Source organism: Gallinula chloropus (assembly GCF_964237585.1).
Source record: "Gallinula chloropus genome assembly, chromosome: 3".
NCBI lineage: Eukaryota > Metazoa > Chordata > Aves > Gruiformes > Rallidae > Gallinula > Gallinula chloropus.
In genome coordinates this window covers 233,768-252,219 of record NC_140087.1, presented here as the reverse complement: position 1 = coordinate 252,219, position 18,452 = coordinate 233,768, and the positions used below count along the sequence as shown (strand labels likewise).

The 18,452-nt window shown below is 52.1% G+C and overlaps 1 protein-coding gene across 1 annotated transcript in view; it reads left to right on the top strand.

Moving 5' to 3' along the window:
- The window catches only part of SLC24A3 (solute carrier family 24 member 3), a gene marked incomplete at both ends in the record, with an annotated part of 148,814 nt that overhangs the window by 110,991 nt on the left and 19,371 nt on the right, over positions 1-18,452 (top strand). The window contains 4 exons of the mRNA XM_084262148.1: positions 7,895-7,969; positions 12,550-12,575; positions 14,136-14,189; positions 15,593-15,738. Of these exons, the coding sequence (XP_084118274.1) occupies positions 7,895-7,969; positions 12,550-12,575; positions 14,136-14,189; positions 15,593-15,738 (301 nt within the window). The remainder of the gene's footprint in view (positions 1-7,894; positions 7,970-12,549; positions 12,576-14,135; positions 14,190-15,592; positions 15,739-18,452) is intronic.

The following is an 18,452-nucleotide window of genomic DNA, read 5'->3' as shown; positions in this document are numbered from 1 at the left end:
TTAAAAAGCAAATATTCTCAGGAAATAATGAGAATGAATTGAGATGGTCCACAATGTATGAACCGGGAGCTGGAGTGACGGCTGAGCTCTGCAGAGAATGGCTGGCCAGTGGTAAAATTAGAGGGCTGGTAATTGGAAAGAAGCTTTCCTCCCAATGAGTCCATTAGATCAGAGCTGCTCGACAATTACTGGCTTAGAGGGACGTGTATTTTAAGGCCAGGATTCTTTCTGGCCTGACCTGTGTGCCTGTTTTATGCTCGGAGGGTGTTCAGCATTGGTCAGAGCCCTGAGCATCCCCAGTGCTGTGTTGGGGACTCTGGTGTCTTTGCCAGGAGGTACGTGATAGAGGTGATGGTCAGGGACTGAGGTGGGCTCTGGATGTCCTGGGATGTCAGGATGGCCATGACCCCAGTCTGTCAACAACAGGGAGACATCACCAGGGTGCAGCAGGCTGTGTTTCCATCTGCTTCCTGGCATTCGGTCCAGGACATCCTGCTGCTTCCAGTGCAGGAGGCTCTGGATGACGTTCGCTGCTGCCAGCTTCCCAGGAGCAGGCAGCGGTTGCAGGGTGGTTCAGCATGCTGGGAGGGGAGGTGGGATGGCGGCTGTGGAGCAGTCAGTCCCTCTGTGTCTGCCCACCCGCCTCACCTGTCCTCTGCTTGCTCGGCGGGGCTGCCCCAGCAGGAGCAGGAGGCTGCTCCGGCCAGCACAGGGTGCTCTCCCTTGGCTGCCTCTGCAGCTCCCTGACCCAGCACCTGGCATCCAGAGGTGTTGGGCCCTTGCTCTGGCCAATGTTTCTGTTCTTTGGGCACCATAGAGTGTGAATAAGTGTGACTGACTCACAGGCTCACGTCTGAGCCCGACAGATGATTGCCAGGGGCTCAGCGGGGGGGGGAAGGTACACCCTGTGATCCCTGCAGTATTTGCTCTGTAGCTAATTATTATTAGCTGCTGATTGACTGATGTGCTGATTGCGGGTAGGATATAATTGTGCCTAAAACAAGGGAAGGTTTGTGAAAATTAACTTGCAGGTCCCGATGGTTTAGGCAGTTCCTCTCATTGCAAACACTGCTGGAAGACAGCAGCAATTATCTCAAGAAATACCTTCCTGCCTTTTATCTTCATTACAATTGCTATAGGACTGATACACTTAACAGTGAGCAGGAGAGTCTGTGCAGAATATGAAGCACACAGTTGCTGTTTCCCACCTTCCGTTTGGTTCTGACCTTTCAAACAGCACGAGGTCTGCAGGCTCCACCTGTAGTGCTCCCTTTGCAGTTCTCCTGGCAGCCCATTGCTCCTCTGAGCTCAGGCATAGCCCCTGTTTTGCTGTGAGAAGGATGCAGGTGGAAATGAGGCCTGAGACTAGGGCCGGGAAGCTGATGGATGGTTTGCAGCATGAGGCAGCACACGTGGGTGCTGGTAAGCTGATGGCATAGGGCAGAAAGAGCTGAGCGGAGAGATACGCCATCAAAACAGGGCCTGTGCAGCTCAGTAAGTGTGTATCTGATACTCATGGTTCCCTATTTCTGAAGGGTTTCAGCCCTGTGCTGTCCCACATGCATGAGTTCTCCAGTGCTGCTGCTGGGTACAAGAGGAAGAGAGTGAGCTTAATTAACTCCCCTGCGCCTGGGCCGCAGGGCTGGGGCTGAGCAAGGACTGTGTCTGCAGTCCCAGGGGAGCACCTCGCTCTCCAGGCTGGCTCTCCTCTGCAGTGTAACATCTCTGCCTGTGTCCCTCTGGAAGCACACAGAAGCTCTAGTCATAGTTGGGATCCCCAGGTAATGTAAAATGTAGAGATGAATACAAGTAGGGCAGTGCTGCTCTTTCACTCTGATACATGATGCTTCATCTGTGTCAGCACTGGCGAGGGCGAACAGGGGGCTGGCAGGATCCTGGTAATTACCTGAGCTGAGCAAGGAGCTCTTAACATCATAAATGGCAAAGTGAAAAGGCAGGCCCTGCGCCTTGTCAGGGGAAATTGGGGAGCTCCTGAGAGATCAGTCTCTGTCAGGGCTGTCCCAGAGAGTGAAGCCCTTGGCAGATTCACTGAAGGCAGTCAGGGATATGCAGCTTCTCAGAAGTCAGGGTTGCTGAGGCTGCTGTCAAGCAGGCAGAAAGGGGATCATCTTAACTTCCCTGTGTTGAGCTGCTGTCTTATGAGGGGTGTTTCAGCTTGGAGTACCGGTCCTGGGACAGGGAGGTCCCTTGTGGTGTGTCTGTTGTGGCCACCAGCCCTGCAACTCCTCTGCCTGCTTGCAAGTTGTCCCTGGAAACATGAGCTGGTGCCAGGGTCAGCCACCGAGGAGACCTGAAGCAGCTTCGAGAGGCTCAGAGCCTCACCTGACACGTGGGAGCCGCTCATCAGCTGCACGTGTCCCTGTCTGTGTGCAGGACCTCAGGAGCAGGACTGGGAGTGAGCCATGGCCTATCGTGTTCCTCTGCTTGCACTGCAGGAAGCTCAGTGGCTTATCTGGGAAGGAAGGTTGGATGTCCTGTGAGGTGCCTATGCCCAGGAAGATGCCAAAGCTCTGTCACGGTGGGGGGGGCTCTGTGTGAAGAGATGCCGTCTCTGTGAGGGACAGCACCCCTGGCTAGGTGGTGCCAGTCTCTGTACCCACATAAGGGCTTTTAGGACCTGCCCCAGAGGTTTGCTCATCTTCCCAGGAAGCTGTGTGATGTCTGTGTGCCACTGCTTGTAGGAACTGTGAGAATCACTTTATTTCTGTCTCATTCACAGACATGTCTCCTTAACAGCTGTGACTTTTCAGGTTCAGAGGGACCGTAGCCAGTATTTAAGCAAACCATGGGCAGTGGAACCTGTTAAGTTTTACCTGAGCATGGTGAGGTAGATTTTCTTCCTCTTCCACCCAGCACTGACACAGATGACAAACAACTTGAATTTTGCAAATGAAGCACAAGCTTTGTTTTTGACACAAGTGTCTGGCGTGCAGGATCCATCCCTGTTTGCTGTGTCCGGTCGAGTCTTTTCGCTCTCTCTCAAGTACCTGGTGGAGAAAGTGTCTGGGTTGTTCCATGTCTGATATGTTGATTTTCTGCTTGGCTTGGCTGAGCAGCTGTGCCTTCAGCATGATTGGTTGGATTTGCATAAGGTCGTTAGCATCCAATAATGAAGTTTATTGCAAAGACATCTGCCACTTATATCCACGCAGAGCAAGTAAAATCAAACCTCCACTAGCATCCCTGTTATTACCTGTGCAGTTAACGACGGTGGCACCCGTCAGCGAACTGCGATGTCAAAGTGGACTGTTGGTCATTCTCTTCCTGACGCTCTGGGCCCGTGGGAGTGACAGTGAGCTGTGCCAGCCCAGCAGGCTCTCCTCCAGTGGTTGGTGATTGGGTTGTTACTGGGGTCGTATCTGGACAGAGGAGGGACTGGGATCCACCCAGTGCCAAGGGTATCACCAACACCTTCTGGAACGTTGTCTGTTTTGTGTCTGGACAGGTGAACAGCCAAACACGCACACACGGTGAGGCTTCTCCTGTCCTGGTTCTCCTCAGTGTCATCTTCCCAAACACACCTCCAGCTGCAGTCACTACTCAGTGCAGCACTGGCCAGCAGTTAGCCACTTAGCTTACTTTGATAAGGCTTTGGTGAACAGTGGTGTCAGACAAAGAAACTTTCCGGAGCTGGAGGGGACCCCTCCAGGCTGTAAGAGCCACCCAGCTCCGAGGGTAGTTCCTGCAAGCCAGGAGCAGCCTGCAAGGAGGCTGCTACCACATGTGTTGCTGCAAGTGACTGAAGAGGCTGACACAGCACACTGCTGTCTGGTTGTGATGTTTCAGGATGCCTGCGAGGTATCACAGTGGGGCTTTGTCATCCGGCACAGACGAGCATTCCAGCACCAGATCTCAGCCTCTGTTAGGGGTGTTATAAGAACTCCTCTAATCGCTTCTGCACAGCCCACATCAAAGAGGGGCAGTGTGAAGACTGACCCAGGTTCCCAGCTTCTGACAAGCCCGTGATGAGACTTTAAACCTGAGGGAGCAGCCTGTGCTGTGAAGCACCCAGCTGCCTGCCAGCACTCTCAGCCCCAGCCCAGCACAGCCTGGCAGCGGCACGTCTTCCCTTGGCACCCTGTCTCTGAGGAGGGGGAGAGGACAAGGGGCTCGTGTTCGCTGCCTGGTTTCTTACCTTTCTGGCAGCACCACCAGGTCAGGCTGTTCCTGTTCACAGTCAACTTTCAGGCTGTAGCTGACCATTAAAAATGGCTGCTTCTTCAGAAAATTGCTTTTTGTGGCTCTCAGCACAGCCTCGTTCAAACTTTGTGAGTAAAATTCCAGACTAGTGGTTAATTAGGAAGTACCCTGGGATCCCAGAGCTGCACAGGAGGCCTGCCCAAAATAGTGCCCATGGTCAGTCACTGAGGAATGTCTGCTTGTGGTGCAATGTTGTAGATGGGTTTCTATTAAACTGTCTCTATTGAATGGGTTACATTCTGCTGCTTCCCTTTAAAACTCATGAGAAACATTCATCTTTGCCCAAAAATGTGCTCTGCTGACTAGCAATCTCTGTCAGGATTGAACATCAGTGAACCCAACTACACATGAAGAGCCAGCACCACTGTGTGCACATCAGCCAGGAGGGAGACCCTTCCAGCTGTGAGGCACTGAGCAGTGGATTCCAGGAGGGCTAAGCAGCACAGGGATTGTCTTTAACCTTCTGACACCCTTGCCCAATCATTCCTGTCTCTCCCCATTAACAAATTTAAGTTATTAGCTCCTAATACCTGACAATCTAGACCAGAGGGTAGCAGAGAAACAAGATCAGGAAGGGTGCTTCCCCAGCCTAGCTTTCCCAGGCAGTGTTTGTAGGGGATCAGTTGGCACAGGAGTGTCAGGCGAAGAACGGGTCACGAAAGGAGGAAAAGCCCTGGAATAATTCAGGGTGAAAAAGATCCCTGGAGAATGTGGGTGTGCTTAGATAACATTTGAGGTGCTTCAGCCAGAGTCAGTGCCCGGTGTAGTGGCACAGAGAGGGCCCATGGCACTTGTCTGGGGTTTGAGTTTTGGGGACTTCTTTGAACGGAGGAAACACGTAGCCTGACAGTCAGTGGGTGTACAGCCACCTCCTCATGCTCAGTTCTCAGAGGACCAGCTCTCCGTGGCATTACAGGATTGCTGATTTTATCATGACACTCAGATTTTATCATGGTTTTACCCCAGCTGATTGCTTCCCTGATTTCCTTTCTGCCTTCGCCCGATAAACCATAACGTAAGTGGTTTCCAGTGTGTTAAGATTTACGTGGAGCCCTCGGTTGCTGTAAGGCTGTATGGTGCAACTGAGGTAATCAGGTCCTGGCAGTTATAACTAGACTACCTGATTCTTGTCAGGAAGCTGCAGGACTGCCCTTTCCCTCAGCGCTAATGAGCTCCTTTGACCCTGGGTGCGTGGTTACCACATCTGCACAGCTCTCCTCCCTCAGGTTGTTCTTCCCGGGGATCAAAGGGGTCAGTGAAACGACCCTCGCCCTGAGGAGAGCTGTGAAGTGTGAGCAGCCTGGGCAGGTCCTAGGCACCACTCAATCCCACATCACCTCGAGAGCCCCTGTGATTCCCACAGCGTCTTGGCCTGTGACTTCTGTGCACTAGGTCCCTGCTTAGGGAGCTGCGTTTGAGCGTCGGGATCTTAATGTGCTGGTTCAGGTGTAGGAGGAACATTCCCTGGGAGAACACTGCTGACTGCCATCAGGATTACTGCAGACTGTCAAAGAGCAGGAGAGGTCCTAGCTTGACTGGTAGTGACTGGGACAGCTGGCTTTCACAGGCCTGCTGTGCTGCATGGTGAGTCTTCTGTACCCAGGAGAGGGGTCATTGGGGTGGAAAAGGGACAGCAGCCAGCAAGCCCATTCCTATGGAGCGTGTCATTCATCCCAGAAGTGCTGTCACTTCTGTCATGAGGAGCTTGGCAGTTTGCAGCTGTCAAATCCCCACCGGCATCCGTGCCGAGAACAGTGTGTAGGACCTGCAGCAGCAGCAGCATGAAAGCTGAGTGGAATAATGTCAAATTATTTTATAAACTCTCTTACAGAAACTGCTCAATCAACATGAAGGGGCCCGCTATCTATAGAAGGAGAGATTTAATTAAAAGATCTCTAAATAGAATTAGGAGCCCAGCTCCAGGTTTCCACATTTGAAAATTTCCATCATAAAGCATCTCATTCGTCCGTCCCTGCGTGCACTGAAATGCATTGTCAGCTGCCAGAAATCTAATCTGACTCCGGGACTTTCAAAGACTGTTTTTTTATTTCAGATAGGAGTTCCTTACATGTCAGTGGTTGCATAAAGAGACTACACCAGGCATAAATTACATCCTCTTTAAAAAGCCACAGTATTATGAGACTGCAGAGATTTCTGAGGTATAATGGTCAGTATCTTTTCAGAGCGTTTTGTTTTGCTAGCAGCTGCGGAAAATTCCAATATCCTGAGAGTTGATATGCAGAGAAATCTGGGAAACTGTTTCTGCCACCACCCCGGAATAGGGCCTGGGTTTAGACACCATAGAAATGAAAATGAGGGTACTGTTTGACTGAATCCATGTGCCAGCATGGCTGGAGGATGTGGTCAGGAAATCCATTTATATATCCTGGGGCCAGGTGCAGGTGGGTGTAGATTCCCCATCTCCCATCTCCCTCCCTGTGCTTTGCGCCAGTGCGGGACGTGGCCCGCGGCGTGCGAAAGGCACTGCGCCAACGGGAAACAGAGAGCTGAGGAGCTTCTACTGAGGGGACTCCCTGGGGCTCTGGGAATGAAAAAACATCATCATGCTGAAGACATGTCTGCCCTTTTGCGTACTGTTAATGAAGTTAAAGGCTGACTTACTCATGGGTAGTGTTTTCTTCTAAGGTCTGAATTGCAGGCTCCTTCAGCCTATGATGACGGTTCCTTCTCATTGCCAGAGCTTTGGAAGGTGTCAGTGAGCTGCAACTGCACTGCAATCCCCTTTTATCCTCTGTTGCATGTGAAATCCTGGGGTTTGTTTGGGTTGCTGGAGTGGTAACTGGAGTGTCTGTCCCCAGACCTGTGTGGATGTGCGCAGAGCGGTGCTGATGCCCATCCATGGCTGTGCTGAGGCCCAGGCTGGCAGCAGTCTGTGCATCGGGCTGCTCCATGCTGTCAGATCCCTGCTCGGCAGCCTGACTTCTGTTGCCCAACTTATCTTTCCCTGAGTCGGTCAGCATGGGGCAGAGTTGGCGTTTTTAGCAGGGATAAACTCATTCTCTGGCAGTTTAAAATTCCTGGAAACCCAGAGCAGGAGATGCCAGCAGCTGGGCTCATGGGGGGACGTGGGTGTGTGGTGGTAGGACAGGGATGGGGAGGATGCATGGCTGGAGGGGCGGTGTTGGTGGGGCTCACATGCTTGCTGGGCCATTGCACACCTTGCACTCGTGCTCAGTGTTTCAGGCTGGTTTTGTTTCTTGAGGAAGGCAGGGGTTGCAGGCAGGGGACAGTTAATACAGGAAACAGATGAGAACTGTTTCTGTGGCGTGTGAATGGGAGGGATTTCAGGGGGAGGAGGATGTCAGGTGGCCTGCTGAGCTCATGGGACGCTTCTCTGTCATCTGTAAATGCTCAGGACTTGATTTTCCCTTTCCATGGTTTGACAACATCGATTCAGCACGTCTGTCACTTGCACGGGAGTCACCTGCTGCCCATGAGCTCTTTGGATTTGGCCACCCCCCATCTCACCAGCCTCAGCTCCTTGAGCAGCTCAGAGAGCCAAATGCCTCTCCTGGCTTGGGTCTCCTCTGTCCCCAGCCGTGTATGGGGACAGCTTATGTAGGATAATGGGCTGAACTTCGACATGCACTGTTGGCATGGCAGTTGTGCTGGTGAGACCCCCCTGACACCCTCTCTTTGCCTGTTTTCCCAGGTCGTTGCACTGTCATCGTGGAGTCTCCTGAGAGATTCGATCTACTATACACTGTCTGTTGTTGCACTCATTGTGGTAAGTTTTTGGAGGTTATTCTTCCGTAGGAGCCCACATGTTCACTGCTGCCTGTACGGGCAAGCTGCTGAGAACTCAGTCTCCTAGCTAGGACCCTAGCTCCTGGAGCCATGTCATTCTCTGCTTCTGGAAAATGTACTTGTGATCTCCCTAGTTCTCCAAGTAGGAAAGCTTGGCCCAAGGGTAGGAGATCAAGGGAGAGCCCAGGGCCACAGTTGGGGAGAAGTGTGGTGCTGCAGTCCCAGTGCAGCCGCAGGGTGCAGACCTGGAGGCCGGTGCTGCAGCCCCACCACCAGCACTGCAGCGATCTGTTGGTCAGTCCTCTCCTGACAGCCGCCCTCACAGCCGCCCTCACAGCCCCCTGAAAGGTCTCCCCAGCCTGCAAGGAGGCAGCACCTGTGCCCAGAGGAAAGAGATCCCCAAAAGTTGCAGAGTGTTGCAGTTAGTGTTTCCAAACTTAACTGGGGCAGGTCTTGTTCAGTGCATGCCAGCAGCAAATCCTCTAGTGAAGGCTACAGAATCCGCAGTTCCTAGTGCTGCTTCTGTTCCAGCTCAGTAAAGGCTCCCAATCTCTCGGCACCAGGCTGCAGAGTGAGGAAGTGTTAGCACACAGCCCTCAGCTCAGTATCACCTTCACAACCAATACCAGACAAAGTCAGGAAATGTAGAAATGGGGTTTCCTGGAAGCAGTTGCTACTTTGCTGCACCACCCCCCCCCTCCCCCCCCGGGCCTAGTCCAGGACCCTAGATTCCCCAAAACAGGAAGAGTGATTCTGTGAGGTTACCTTCCATGCACAAGCTAGAAGGGAGCTCTGGGGTCCAAAGATGAACACTTGCATTTCTGAAGCTTGTGCTGCTTTGACCAGTCAGAGTTTGAGCTGTGTTTTGCTTCCTTCTGCCCGTTCCTGCATCCCAGAGGTGTTCTGGGTGTCTGTACATAATTACTAGCAATGAGCTGCAAAACAGAAACTTTCTTCCTTTTTGCTATGACAGCGTGACAGTGACCTCCTCCCAAAAAGTGTTCCTCAACAGCAAACTTGGCTGCACCCCCTGATTGTAATAAATCACCCCAGTGCTGAGGGCCTCTAGCAGGCATTCTCTTAGTTTACTCACGGGAAGCAGGGATGTGGGCAGCTCTTGGCCTCTTGTTGTTTGGACTGGATGTTTCCTTTATTGTGTGGTGGCAGACAAGTTAATCTGCTGGAATCTGTCATGGGTTTTTTTTTTTTTATTCTCTGCAAGCAAGGCAGGTTTTTTTCATGGCTGGTTCATCTTTGTGGCTGTCAGCTGCTTCGTAGTGTTGAGAACCATTCTCAGATGCATTGTGTCCAGTGCACCCTGAAATTCCTGGCAGTGTGTCCTGTGCAGTGAGAAGCTTCATGGCTCACTGAGCAGACATCTCTCTGATCCTTAAGGCTTTTCTCCTGTACTTCAGTTCTGTATAATCTGATCCTCCTGCGCTCGTCAGCAGGGAGGCTGAAGGTCCCTCACGCAGACAGGGCAGCAGGAAGGTGCAACTCCAGGCCTCAATAGAGGCTTGAAGGCATTGCCAGAATTCCTCTTCCCTGTGACACAGCACCCCATGGCTAGCTGTGGCTTGGGAGATGCGGAGCACACCTGCTTCTCTTCAGCGTTGCTCCGCAGCAATCATTGCAAATGACTTTGAAGTGCCCCTTAGAAAAAAAGAGGGAAAGGTGAGAGGAAGGGAAAGCATTTTAAATGGTTAAAAAGTCAGCTCCCAGCTGATTTACCAACACTTTTGTATGTGATATTGCTCTCCAGTTGATGGCATGTGAGGATTTCTCCTTTCAGAGTCAAATGCTGCTTCAGCTTAAGAAGTTTCTCTTCCCCTTCACTCACCCAGGGACCCCCCTGGCTTCACAGTGGCTCAGATATTTCCTATCCTTTTAAGGCAGAATCAAGTTTAGAGGTGGCAGCACGTTGTTACTCAGATTCTGACTCTCCAGTCCCCGATGTCTCTGCTGGGAGACAAGCCACAGGCTCCATGCAGAGCATAGCGTGACCTGCATGCCGTTTCCCCTTCCTTAGCTTTCTGTGCACCTCAGATGTTAGAACGCACTTCAGTACTTTGCCATATAGGGGAAATTTGCCATATCTGGGCATTGAGACTTCCCCACAGCTGAAATACGGTATGTTTCTTGAGGGATGATACCACTGGTAGAAGTTCGCTCTCCTAGTATTTTAAACAGTAGCTTGTGGTTCTCAGTTGTAAATCACACTCCACTGGTGTCCTCACTAATCACAAATACACCCGAGGGGAAACAAATATATTCCTGCCAGAGCTGAGATTCAGCAGGTTTAAAAAGCTTGATGTTCTGCTAGGTGTAACAGTGCTACTTGGGCTTCTTCCCTTTCCACTAGCAAAAGAATTGCAGTGCTGCAGCAGTAAGTAGCAAAGCAGCATAACTCACCTGCATGTTTGTTAAGAGTGAGAGCTCTAAATCACAGAGATTAGAAGTGCATAAATTGCACTTACCATGTTTACCTCACCCTGATTCAGCCCTGTGATTTTTTTAACCTTAAAATACTACTATGAAGCTACCTTGTCTTCTTGTAGAGCTTGGCAAAACTCTTGCTCCTTATTTCCCTTGAAAGGGAAAAGATGTCTGTGTATCTTAACTGGAAGGGACGTGGTCAGTCATTAGTGACTTAAGTGGGATGGGTGCTATTTTAAATCACAAAGGTCAGTGCACATGGTGTCCCATCACACCAACACATTGCAACCTAAAACAGGCCTTGTCAGATTAGATCAGGGTGACTGGGAGCTGTAACCTACAACACGCCTAACAATGTTTTGTGGTCACGTTTTCTTCCAGTAACCGATGTAACTATTGCTTGGTGCTGGCTGTCACACCAGAGTTGCTATTTGCAGGGTGTATAGCTGAAGGGAAGTCTCTCTATCTGTGCTCTCAGGCGTTCATTCACTTCCACAGATTCCCAGAGCAGTGGCGGTTGGCAGGGAACTCTGGAGATCGCCCAGTCCAACCCCTGCCAAAGCAGGATCACTGTGAGCGGGTGGCACAGGAGGGTGTCCAGGCAGGTTTGGGATCTCCCAGGGGAAGGAGACTGCGCAGCCTCTCTGGGCAGCCTGGCCCGGGGTTCAGGCACCCGCAGAGTGAGGGAATTTGTCCTCGTGCTCAGATGGACCTTCTTGTGTTCCAGTTTCTGCCCGCTGCCCCTTGTCCTGTCGCTGGGCACCCCTGAGAAGAGTCTGGCCCCATCCTGTAGACACCCCCCTTTAGATACAGGTCAGTGTTGATGAGATCCCCTCTCAGTCTTCTCCAGACTGAACAGCCGCAGCGCTCTCAGCCTTTCCTCACAGCAGCGATGCTCCAGGCATCTCTGGATGCTCCATCATCCTTGTAGCCTCACTGGACTCTCTCCAGCAGCTCCCTTCTCTGCCGTGGATGTTTCCCTGGTGCAAATTCCCTGGCACTGTCCTCTGCGCCCAGCGCGGTGAAGGGCTAAATGGACAGTGGGTGCCTCAGGCACATGGGGAAGAGCCATGGGACCCTCAGGCACACAGGGAAGAGCCATGGGACCGCAGGTCCTGTCCAGGTGACAGGAGACAGGACAAGGGGCAATGGGCTCAAGCTGCCCCAGGGCAGGGTCAGCTCAGCTGGGAGGGCAAAGTTCTTCCCTGGCAGAGCTGTGGGGCTGTGGCACAGGCTGCCCAGGGAGGGGCTGAGTCACCCCCTGGGGGTGTTTAACAGAGGGGAGATGAGGTGCTCAGGGATCTGGTTTAGCATAAGACAGTTGGACTCGATGATCATAAAAGTCTTTTCCAACTTTGTGATTCTGTCTCCGACCTCCGGAGAGAGCCTGCTCCGCTGCCAACCGCCGGGCCTCCCGGGCACCCTGCGCGCAGGCCCGGCCGGCCTCGGGCCCTCCCGCCGCCGCAGGTGGGCCGCGGCCCGCTGCGGGGATAGCAGCTGAGGCCGGCAGCGAGCGCAGCCCGCGGCGCACGGCGGTCTGACGGGGAAAGAGAAGCGGAGTGGTGCCGCCGGCGAGGCGAGGCGAGGCGGCTGCCCCCTCCGCGCCCCGCACGCCGCGGTGGCGGGGGAAGGGCCCAGCGCGGAGCGCGGCAGCCACCTGCCGGTCACCGCCCGGCCTGAGGCGGGACGGGCCCCGCCGCCTCCGCGGCGCTGCCCCGCGGCTGCCCGGCGGGCAGAGACGCTTCTTTCCCGAGGGCCCTGCGCAGCACGAAAGCTTCGCGGCCCCCGCGGGTGCGGTGTGAATTCCGCAGCAGCCGCGGAGCTGGCTGCGAGCCGGGCGCTGGTGGCCCAGGGCAGGCCGTGTGTGCTGGGAGACCAGGGCGGTGCAGAGGCAGGGACAGCCCTTCCCTGTCACCGCTGCGGCCTCGGGTAGCCTCCGTTATGCCCCTGGTACTCGGGAAGGAGCACCCGCTGCCTTTCTGGGGAAAGCAGCTGGGGGTTGGAAAGGGGAGAGGCCGGGCGGGAGGGCAGAGCAGACCAGCCCCGTGTCCCGGAGCTGGGGGTGAGCTGGCCTCAGCTGTCATTTCGTGTATAACGTGCCCATTCTTAAACTTCTCTCCACAGTTTATTTACGATGAAAAAGTTTCCTGGTAAGTGAATGCCTCTGCGTTTTTCTGGTTATGCCGTAAAAGCTGCAGTAATTGTGCTTCATCAGGAGAGGAGGGGAAGCTAAAAGGATCTACAGGGCGATTCAGGCAGCAGCTTACTGCTGACAGAGAAACCTCGGCACAAGATGGGCTGGAACAACTCATTCTCTGAGCCCAAGAGGAAAGTCTGGGAGAGCATCACTCAGTGTTCCCTGATACAGAGGTCGGTCGGTGCCTCTACCCGGCCTGCAGCACGCGATGTGCTTGCAGAGACCCCGGTGTGCCAGAGGTGTCCCATGTGCCTTCTGGGAATGGAAAGGGCCACCCAAGTGATTGTAAATAAGTCTGTTCCAGTATTTGGATTTTTAATAATTGAAAAGCCAAACGTTTCTAAGGCAATATTGAATGGCTGGTTTAAAGGGGAAAAAATAGTTAAGGTTCTTAAATGTACTGTAGTAGGATGGCTTCACACTCTGTAAAACGTGTACTTTCAGATGGTTTGCTCTCATGGTTTTGTTTACAGCACCTCTCCGGGCTTGCTGGATGACAGGGATAGGTAGCTTTAACTTCACTCACAGCCAGTATTATGTAGATTGAGAGCACTAGAGGGAGCCAGGTTTTTTGGGGTGAGTGTTTTGTTTAGACTTGTTCTCACTAGGGGGTTTATGTTACCTTTCAGAGGAGGGTTTCTGCAGCACTGAGTTTTGCAGTGGCTTGTTTGTCTTTGTTTTGCTTTGTTCTTTTACCTAAAATTGACTCCAGGCCCGATAGTATTTGACTCTGTCCTTCAACTAAAATACATCAGTGCAGAAGCGGAATGTTGAACTGCCAGAAGCAGGGAGTGAGATAGTGTTACAGTCAGTGGAATGTCTCAAAATTCTTCCAAGGGAAAGTAGCACACTAGTTTTGGTATATAGCAGTCTGATAGTGGATGATTTCCACAAGAACTAGCAGTTGTTTGCTGTATGGAACTATGCAGGAGCCAGCATTTAGGTCAATATAAAAGATTACCTGGAAACAAGCTCTAAAATCATATTCTATTTTGTTTTCATAAAAAAATTCATTAGTTTGACACAGAAACTGTAGGATAAAACCTGACAATATCTAATACGCAGTTGAAACTGCTGTTGGCTGCATTCTTGGTAGCAATAGGGCAGCTGCCCCTTGTTTGAGTTTTCTCAGGGGGCTCAGTGTGCTGTAGCACGCTCCTAAAGCCCAGCAACCTGCTTTACACCCGCGCAGGCAGAGCAGGACGGCTGCACCCCTTCCTTGGGGGCACGATTGGTTCGCTGAAGGTCTGGGTTTAGTCACTTGTTCTTAGCTGATGAGTTGATTTGGCCAAGTAAAACCAGAGCAGAAGTCAAGAAAACAAAGGAGGCCTCCCACATGGGTGTGTGAGCCATTTCTGTACACAGCCCTTTTCTGGAGGTGTGTTAAGACCACCCAAGAGGGTCCAGGCTCCCTGTGAGTTTGTAGGGTGACGGCTGGGGGGAATGGCTGAACTTGGGCTGTTGAGTGTCATTCCCTACTCTGATGTGCTTTCTGTCTCACTCTTGTGTGCAGGTGGGAATCCCTAGTCCTAGTGCTGATGTACATCATCTACATCGTCATCATGAAGTAAGTCAAACGCGCCCCGGGCTCGTTGCTGCAGTGCGTGTACCTACCTGTAACCTATCCTGATGTGCAAGGAAGGGGCTCCTTATTCCCACAGGGGTCAGACATTGAAAGGTGGAAGGTGATGTAACCTATCCTGATGAGTGAGGAAGGAGCTCCTTATCTCTGTAGGGATCAGCCATTGGAAGGTAGATGGTGCTTTACAGATCTCACCCTGTCTGAACACGCCAAGGCTGACGTGGAAAATCAGTCGCAGGGCAAAGAGCCGAATCTGAGCCCCGTCAGAACAGCCTCTTCTGGCTTTGCTTTAGCATTCCCTACCCAGAAATAAACACGTGGGGGGTTTCAGTGTACGTTCCACGGGTGCAGAACTCCTCAGCAGTTTGTTCTTGCTTGCTTGGAGACCCATGATAAAAATACAGCACAGTTAGCCTGGAGTTTCTGAGCATCTGACCTGTGTCACTTCTTCCACGCAAGTTCATGCTAGCAAAGATCTGTTCTGTTTGGTTCCCCTCCTCTTGCCTTGCTTTCAAAAGCCAGTGGAAAGGAAACCCAGATTTAAGCTGGAACATTCAACAAAAGCTACCAGCTGCCAAGCACACCAGCAGTCTTGTCTCAACAAGTAAAAGAGGAGATTTGTTTTGAAATGATGGATAGAGTAAATATTTTGAGAGCAGTTCTCAGTGAGAACAGCAAAACACTCAGGCAGGCTTGGAAGGAACACGAGTCAGAATTCATCTCACCTCTAATAATCAGAAACCTTTGCTTTAACATGGAGGGTAGCTTCACCCTTTCAGCAATTAACAGACAGTTGTAATGTCTGAATCTAGAATGGGTTTTTCTTCTGAAGACAGTGCTGTAGTGTGAACCCACTTGGGTGTAGCTGGGGAGGTTGTTGGTCTGTTCGGAGGTCTCGGCCAGGTGTTCACAGTGGTCTGTCCTTGCCTTTGGGTATCCTGGTGAGATTCTTGGCTCAATGTGTGTGTCAGCTCCTGGCTACTCTAAATAAAATAAGAGGCAGGGATTTGTTTTGTTTCCCTCGGAGTTGAGGTGTATGGCCCTTGTCCTTCTGTGGTAGGGTCTGCCCAGGTAAAACACTGCCCCTGTTCAGGTGTGAGTATGGGATAAAAAAGTAATGGATGATGGCAAGTGATGGCTGTTTGCTGCAGAGCATATTGATTCCATAAGCATTCTTGTCATTCAGGATTCATGTCTGGTGTCTTCCACATCTTCTGTCTGCGGAGAGGTCGCATTGTACACAACGTGGTGGCTAGAATTCCTGTAAACCAGAGCGGGTTTCTTCCCTCAGCTGGATCCCTCGGGGTCTGAGTCAGGGAAGGGGAGGGTGTTGAGAAATGCACGTAGAAGGAGCAAAGTTAGACGTGGAGTTTGTTTCCTCTCTGCAGGTACAATGCAACCATACATCACTGCTTCGAAAGGAAGACAAAGAACTCTGCAAACATGGTGAACGGGCTAGCGAACAACACGGAAATGGATGATAACAGCAACTGCGATGCCACAGTGGTATTGCTAAAGAAAGGTAACTGTTCCAGTAAGTCACCTTGCTTGCTTGCATCGTTCTGAATGTTTACAAGTTTGTCTGCCAGTCACACGGTGTGGGCTTTTTGTATCAAAACCAGTGTGGCCAGTAGGTCTGGGGAGGGGATTGTGCCCCTGGACTTGGCACTAGTGGGGCTGCACCTCGAGTGCTGGGCCCAGTTCTGGGCTCCTCACCATCAGAAGGACATGGAGGTCCTGGAGCGAGTCCAGAGAAGGGCAACCAGGCTGGGGAAGGGGCTGCAGGGCGAATCCTCTGAGGAGCAGCTGAGGGAGCTGGGGGTGTTCAGCCTGGAGAAGAGGAGGCTGAGGGGAGACCTTATCACCACCTACAACTACCTGAAGGGAGGTTGTAGAGCGGTGGGCGATGGTCTCTTCAGCCAGGTGACAGGAGATAGGACAATGGGAAGTGTCATGAAGCTGTGCCAGGGCAGGTTTAGATCACAGAATCACAGAATCACAAGGTTGGAAAAGACCTTTGAAGATCACCGAGTCCAGCCATTCCCATCCTCTTTCATTGGACATTAGAAAAAAAACTTGTTACTGAAAGAGCTGTCAGGGCCTGGCACAGGCTGCCCAGGGAGGTGGTTGAGTCACCTTCCCTGGCTGTGTTCAATAAAAGGGTAGATGAGGTACTTAGGGATATGGTTTAGCACAGGATGGGAATGGTTGGACTCGATGATCTTCAAAGGTCTTTTCCAACCTTGTGATTCTGCGATTCTGTGCTTCTCTCTGATCAGCTGTGAAATAGGTGGGGAGGTGGCCCTTTCATAACTCCCCTGGCAGGTGCCCATGGCTCCTGTGCCTGGGGGCACGGCCTGGTGACCCCAGCCACTGCCTCCTTTGCTGCAGGAGGCAGCTTAGGCCTCCTCTGGCTAGTTCTTGCTGCTGGACAGGTGCCTGGCTGGAAGGGCTTCTCCAGCTTCAAGTCTGACTTGCCCAGAGGGCTGCTTATTTAAAGCGTTGCAGTGTTGGGTCCTCCTGTGGGTGCTGCTCTTCTGCACTGAAGGTACCTGTTTACATCCAGTACCTACTGTTACACTCAGTGCCATTCCAGAGCAGCATCAGCACTAGGCTACGCTCTCCTCTGGCTGAAGGGAGGCTGGGGGCTCTGTGTGGGTCTGGGTCTGGTTCTTACTGCACCTGCTGTCATGAACGTGCACAACTCTTCCATGTGAATGAACTTGGAGTGGATTTTGCTTTGGCTGAAATCTGCTCCTGTTTGGCCTTAGTCACAATCACGGACCCCAGTGATCGTATTTCTTCAGCCTGAACAAAAACTCACCCTCTCCCTGGCACAGCAGCAGTACCTGAGTGTGTGCCTTTGCAAGCAAGAGCTGAACTGTGTAGAAGATAATTCCTTAATCTTTGCTGCAGTCAACAAGCACGTGGATTTACAGGAGTAACACACACCCCCAGTCACTGCTTTAACTCGAGAAGGAGCTCTGCCTTCTCTGAAGCAGCCCTGGTCTCTGACTACAGATGGGCTGCCCTTTTTGTTTTGCTGGATGGGAAAAACAATTTAACAAAAATAGGCCTCTCCCTGTGGTGATTGAAGGACACAGTCTGTGTACAGCAGGCCTCTAAACATGAATTGTAGAGGGGTTTGGTTGCTGACATCAAAGCCTTCGAGTCTGCCAGAGGCCAGCTATTGTGTTACTGCCTTGCTGCTGAGGGAAGGCTTTTGTGAGCGCTGTGCACTCTGGTTTGGGGAAGCTGCTTTTCTGGGAACAGCTATCTGTAGCCTGGGGCTCTCAACCATGAAGCTGTTGGCAGGATGACTGCACTCTGTACCGGCAAAGCTAGACTGGTAAAACCCAGTAAGCATAAACTCAGGCCTTAGTCATCAAGGTTTACCCAGTGGCAGTTCTGAGTGTGGGGTTTGATTTACATCTCTCCAGAACACGTCTCTGCGTGACACTGCTCAGCTGCTGGTGGTTTTTTTTTTTGTTCTGGGCACTTGTGGTTACTCAGACTGGTTGAGGAAGGAAGATGAAAGGATTGCTTCATTTTCCTGCAGCTTGTTCCTCTGTGTGCTTGGCAGAAGGCCACCAGAGACCCAGGCAGGCCAGTACCACGGGGGTGCAGACAGCGCCCATTGCAACAGGTTGCCTCAGGGTTTGGGACACTGCTGTTTGTTTTCTGGGGCCTTTTCTGAACAGCGGACCCAAAGGAACCGAGGAGAAGGATTCCTGTGTTTGGGGCCGTTCCCCCAGTGCCATGCAGGAAATGCCAGCATGGAAACAGATCACAAGGAAGAGCTGTCTGGCTGCTTGGATTTTTTATTAGTATGGATGAGCCCACTTACCCACCCCAGTCCATGGAAACCTGCTGTCAGGAAGAAAGAAGTGATGCTAAGGCTGAGGTGATAACTGTTCTGTAAGGCAGACAGTGCTAGTAACAGATAGCAGTGTTGTGGAACGTTTGCTGGTGTAATACACCAAGGTAGAGACAAGTCAGGGAAGACCTCTGGTTTACCTGCTGCCCAGTCCCAGCCCGGAATTCCAAGCCCAAGGTGGTGTCCAGGCACAGGGAGGATGAACGCTGGCCCTGTGCCTCCCTGGAAGTGATAGGCACTGGCAGCGTGCCCTGGCTGGAGCATGATTCAGGCACCTGCCCTTGTCTCCCTGTTCCTCTGCTCCTGCATGCTGGGGTGTGCCCTGTGCACTAGCCCGTGTGCTTGCTGCGGGTTCCGTGCCACTTCCCAGC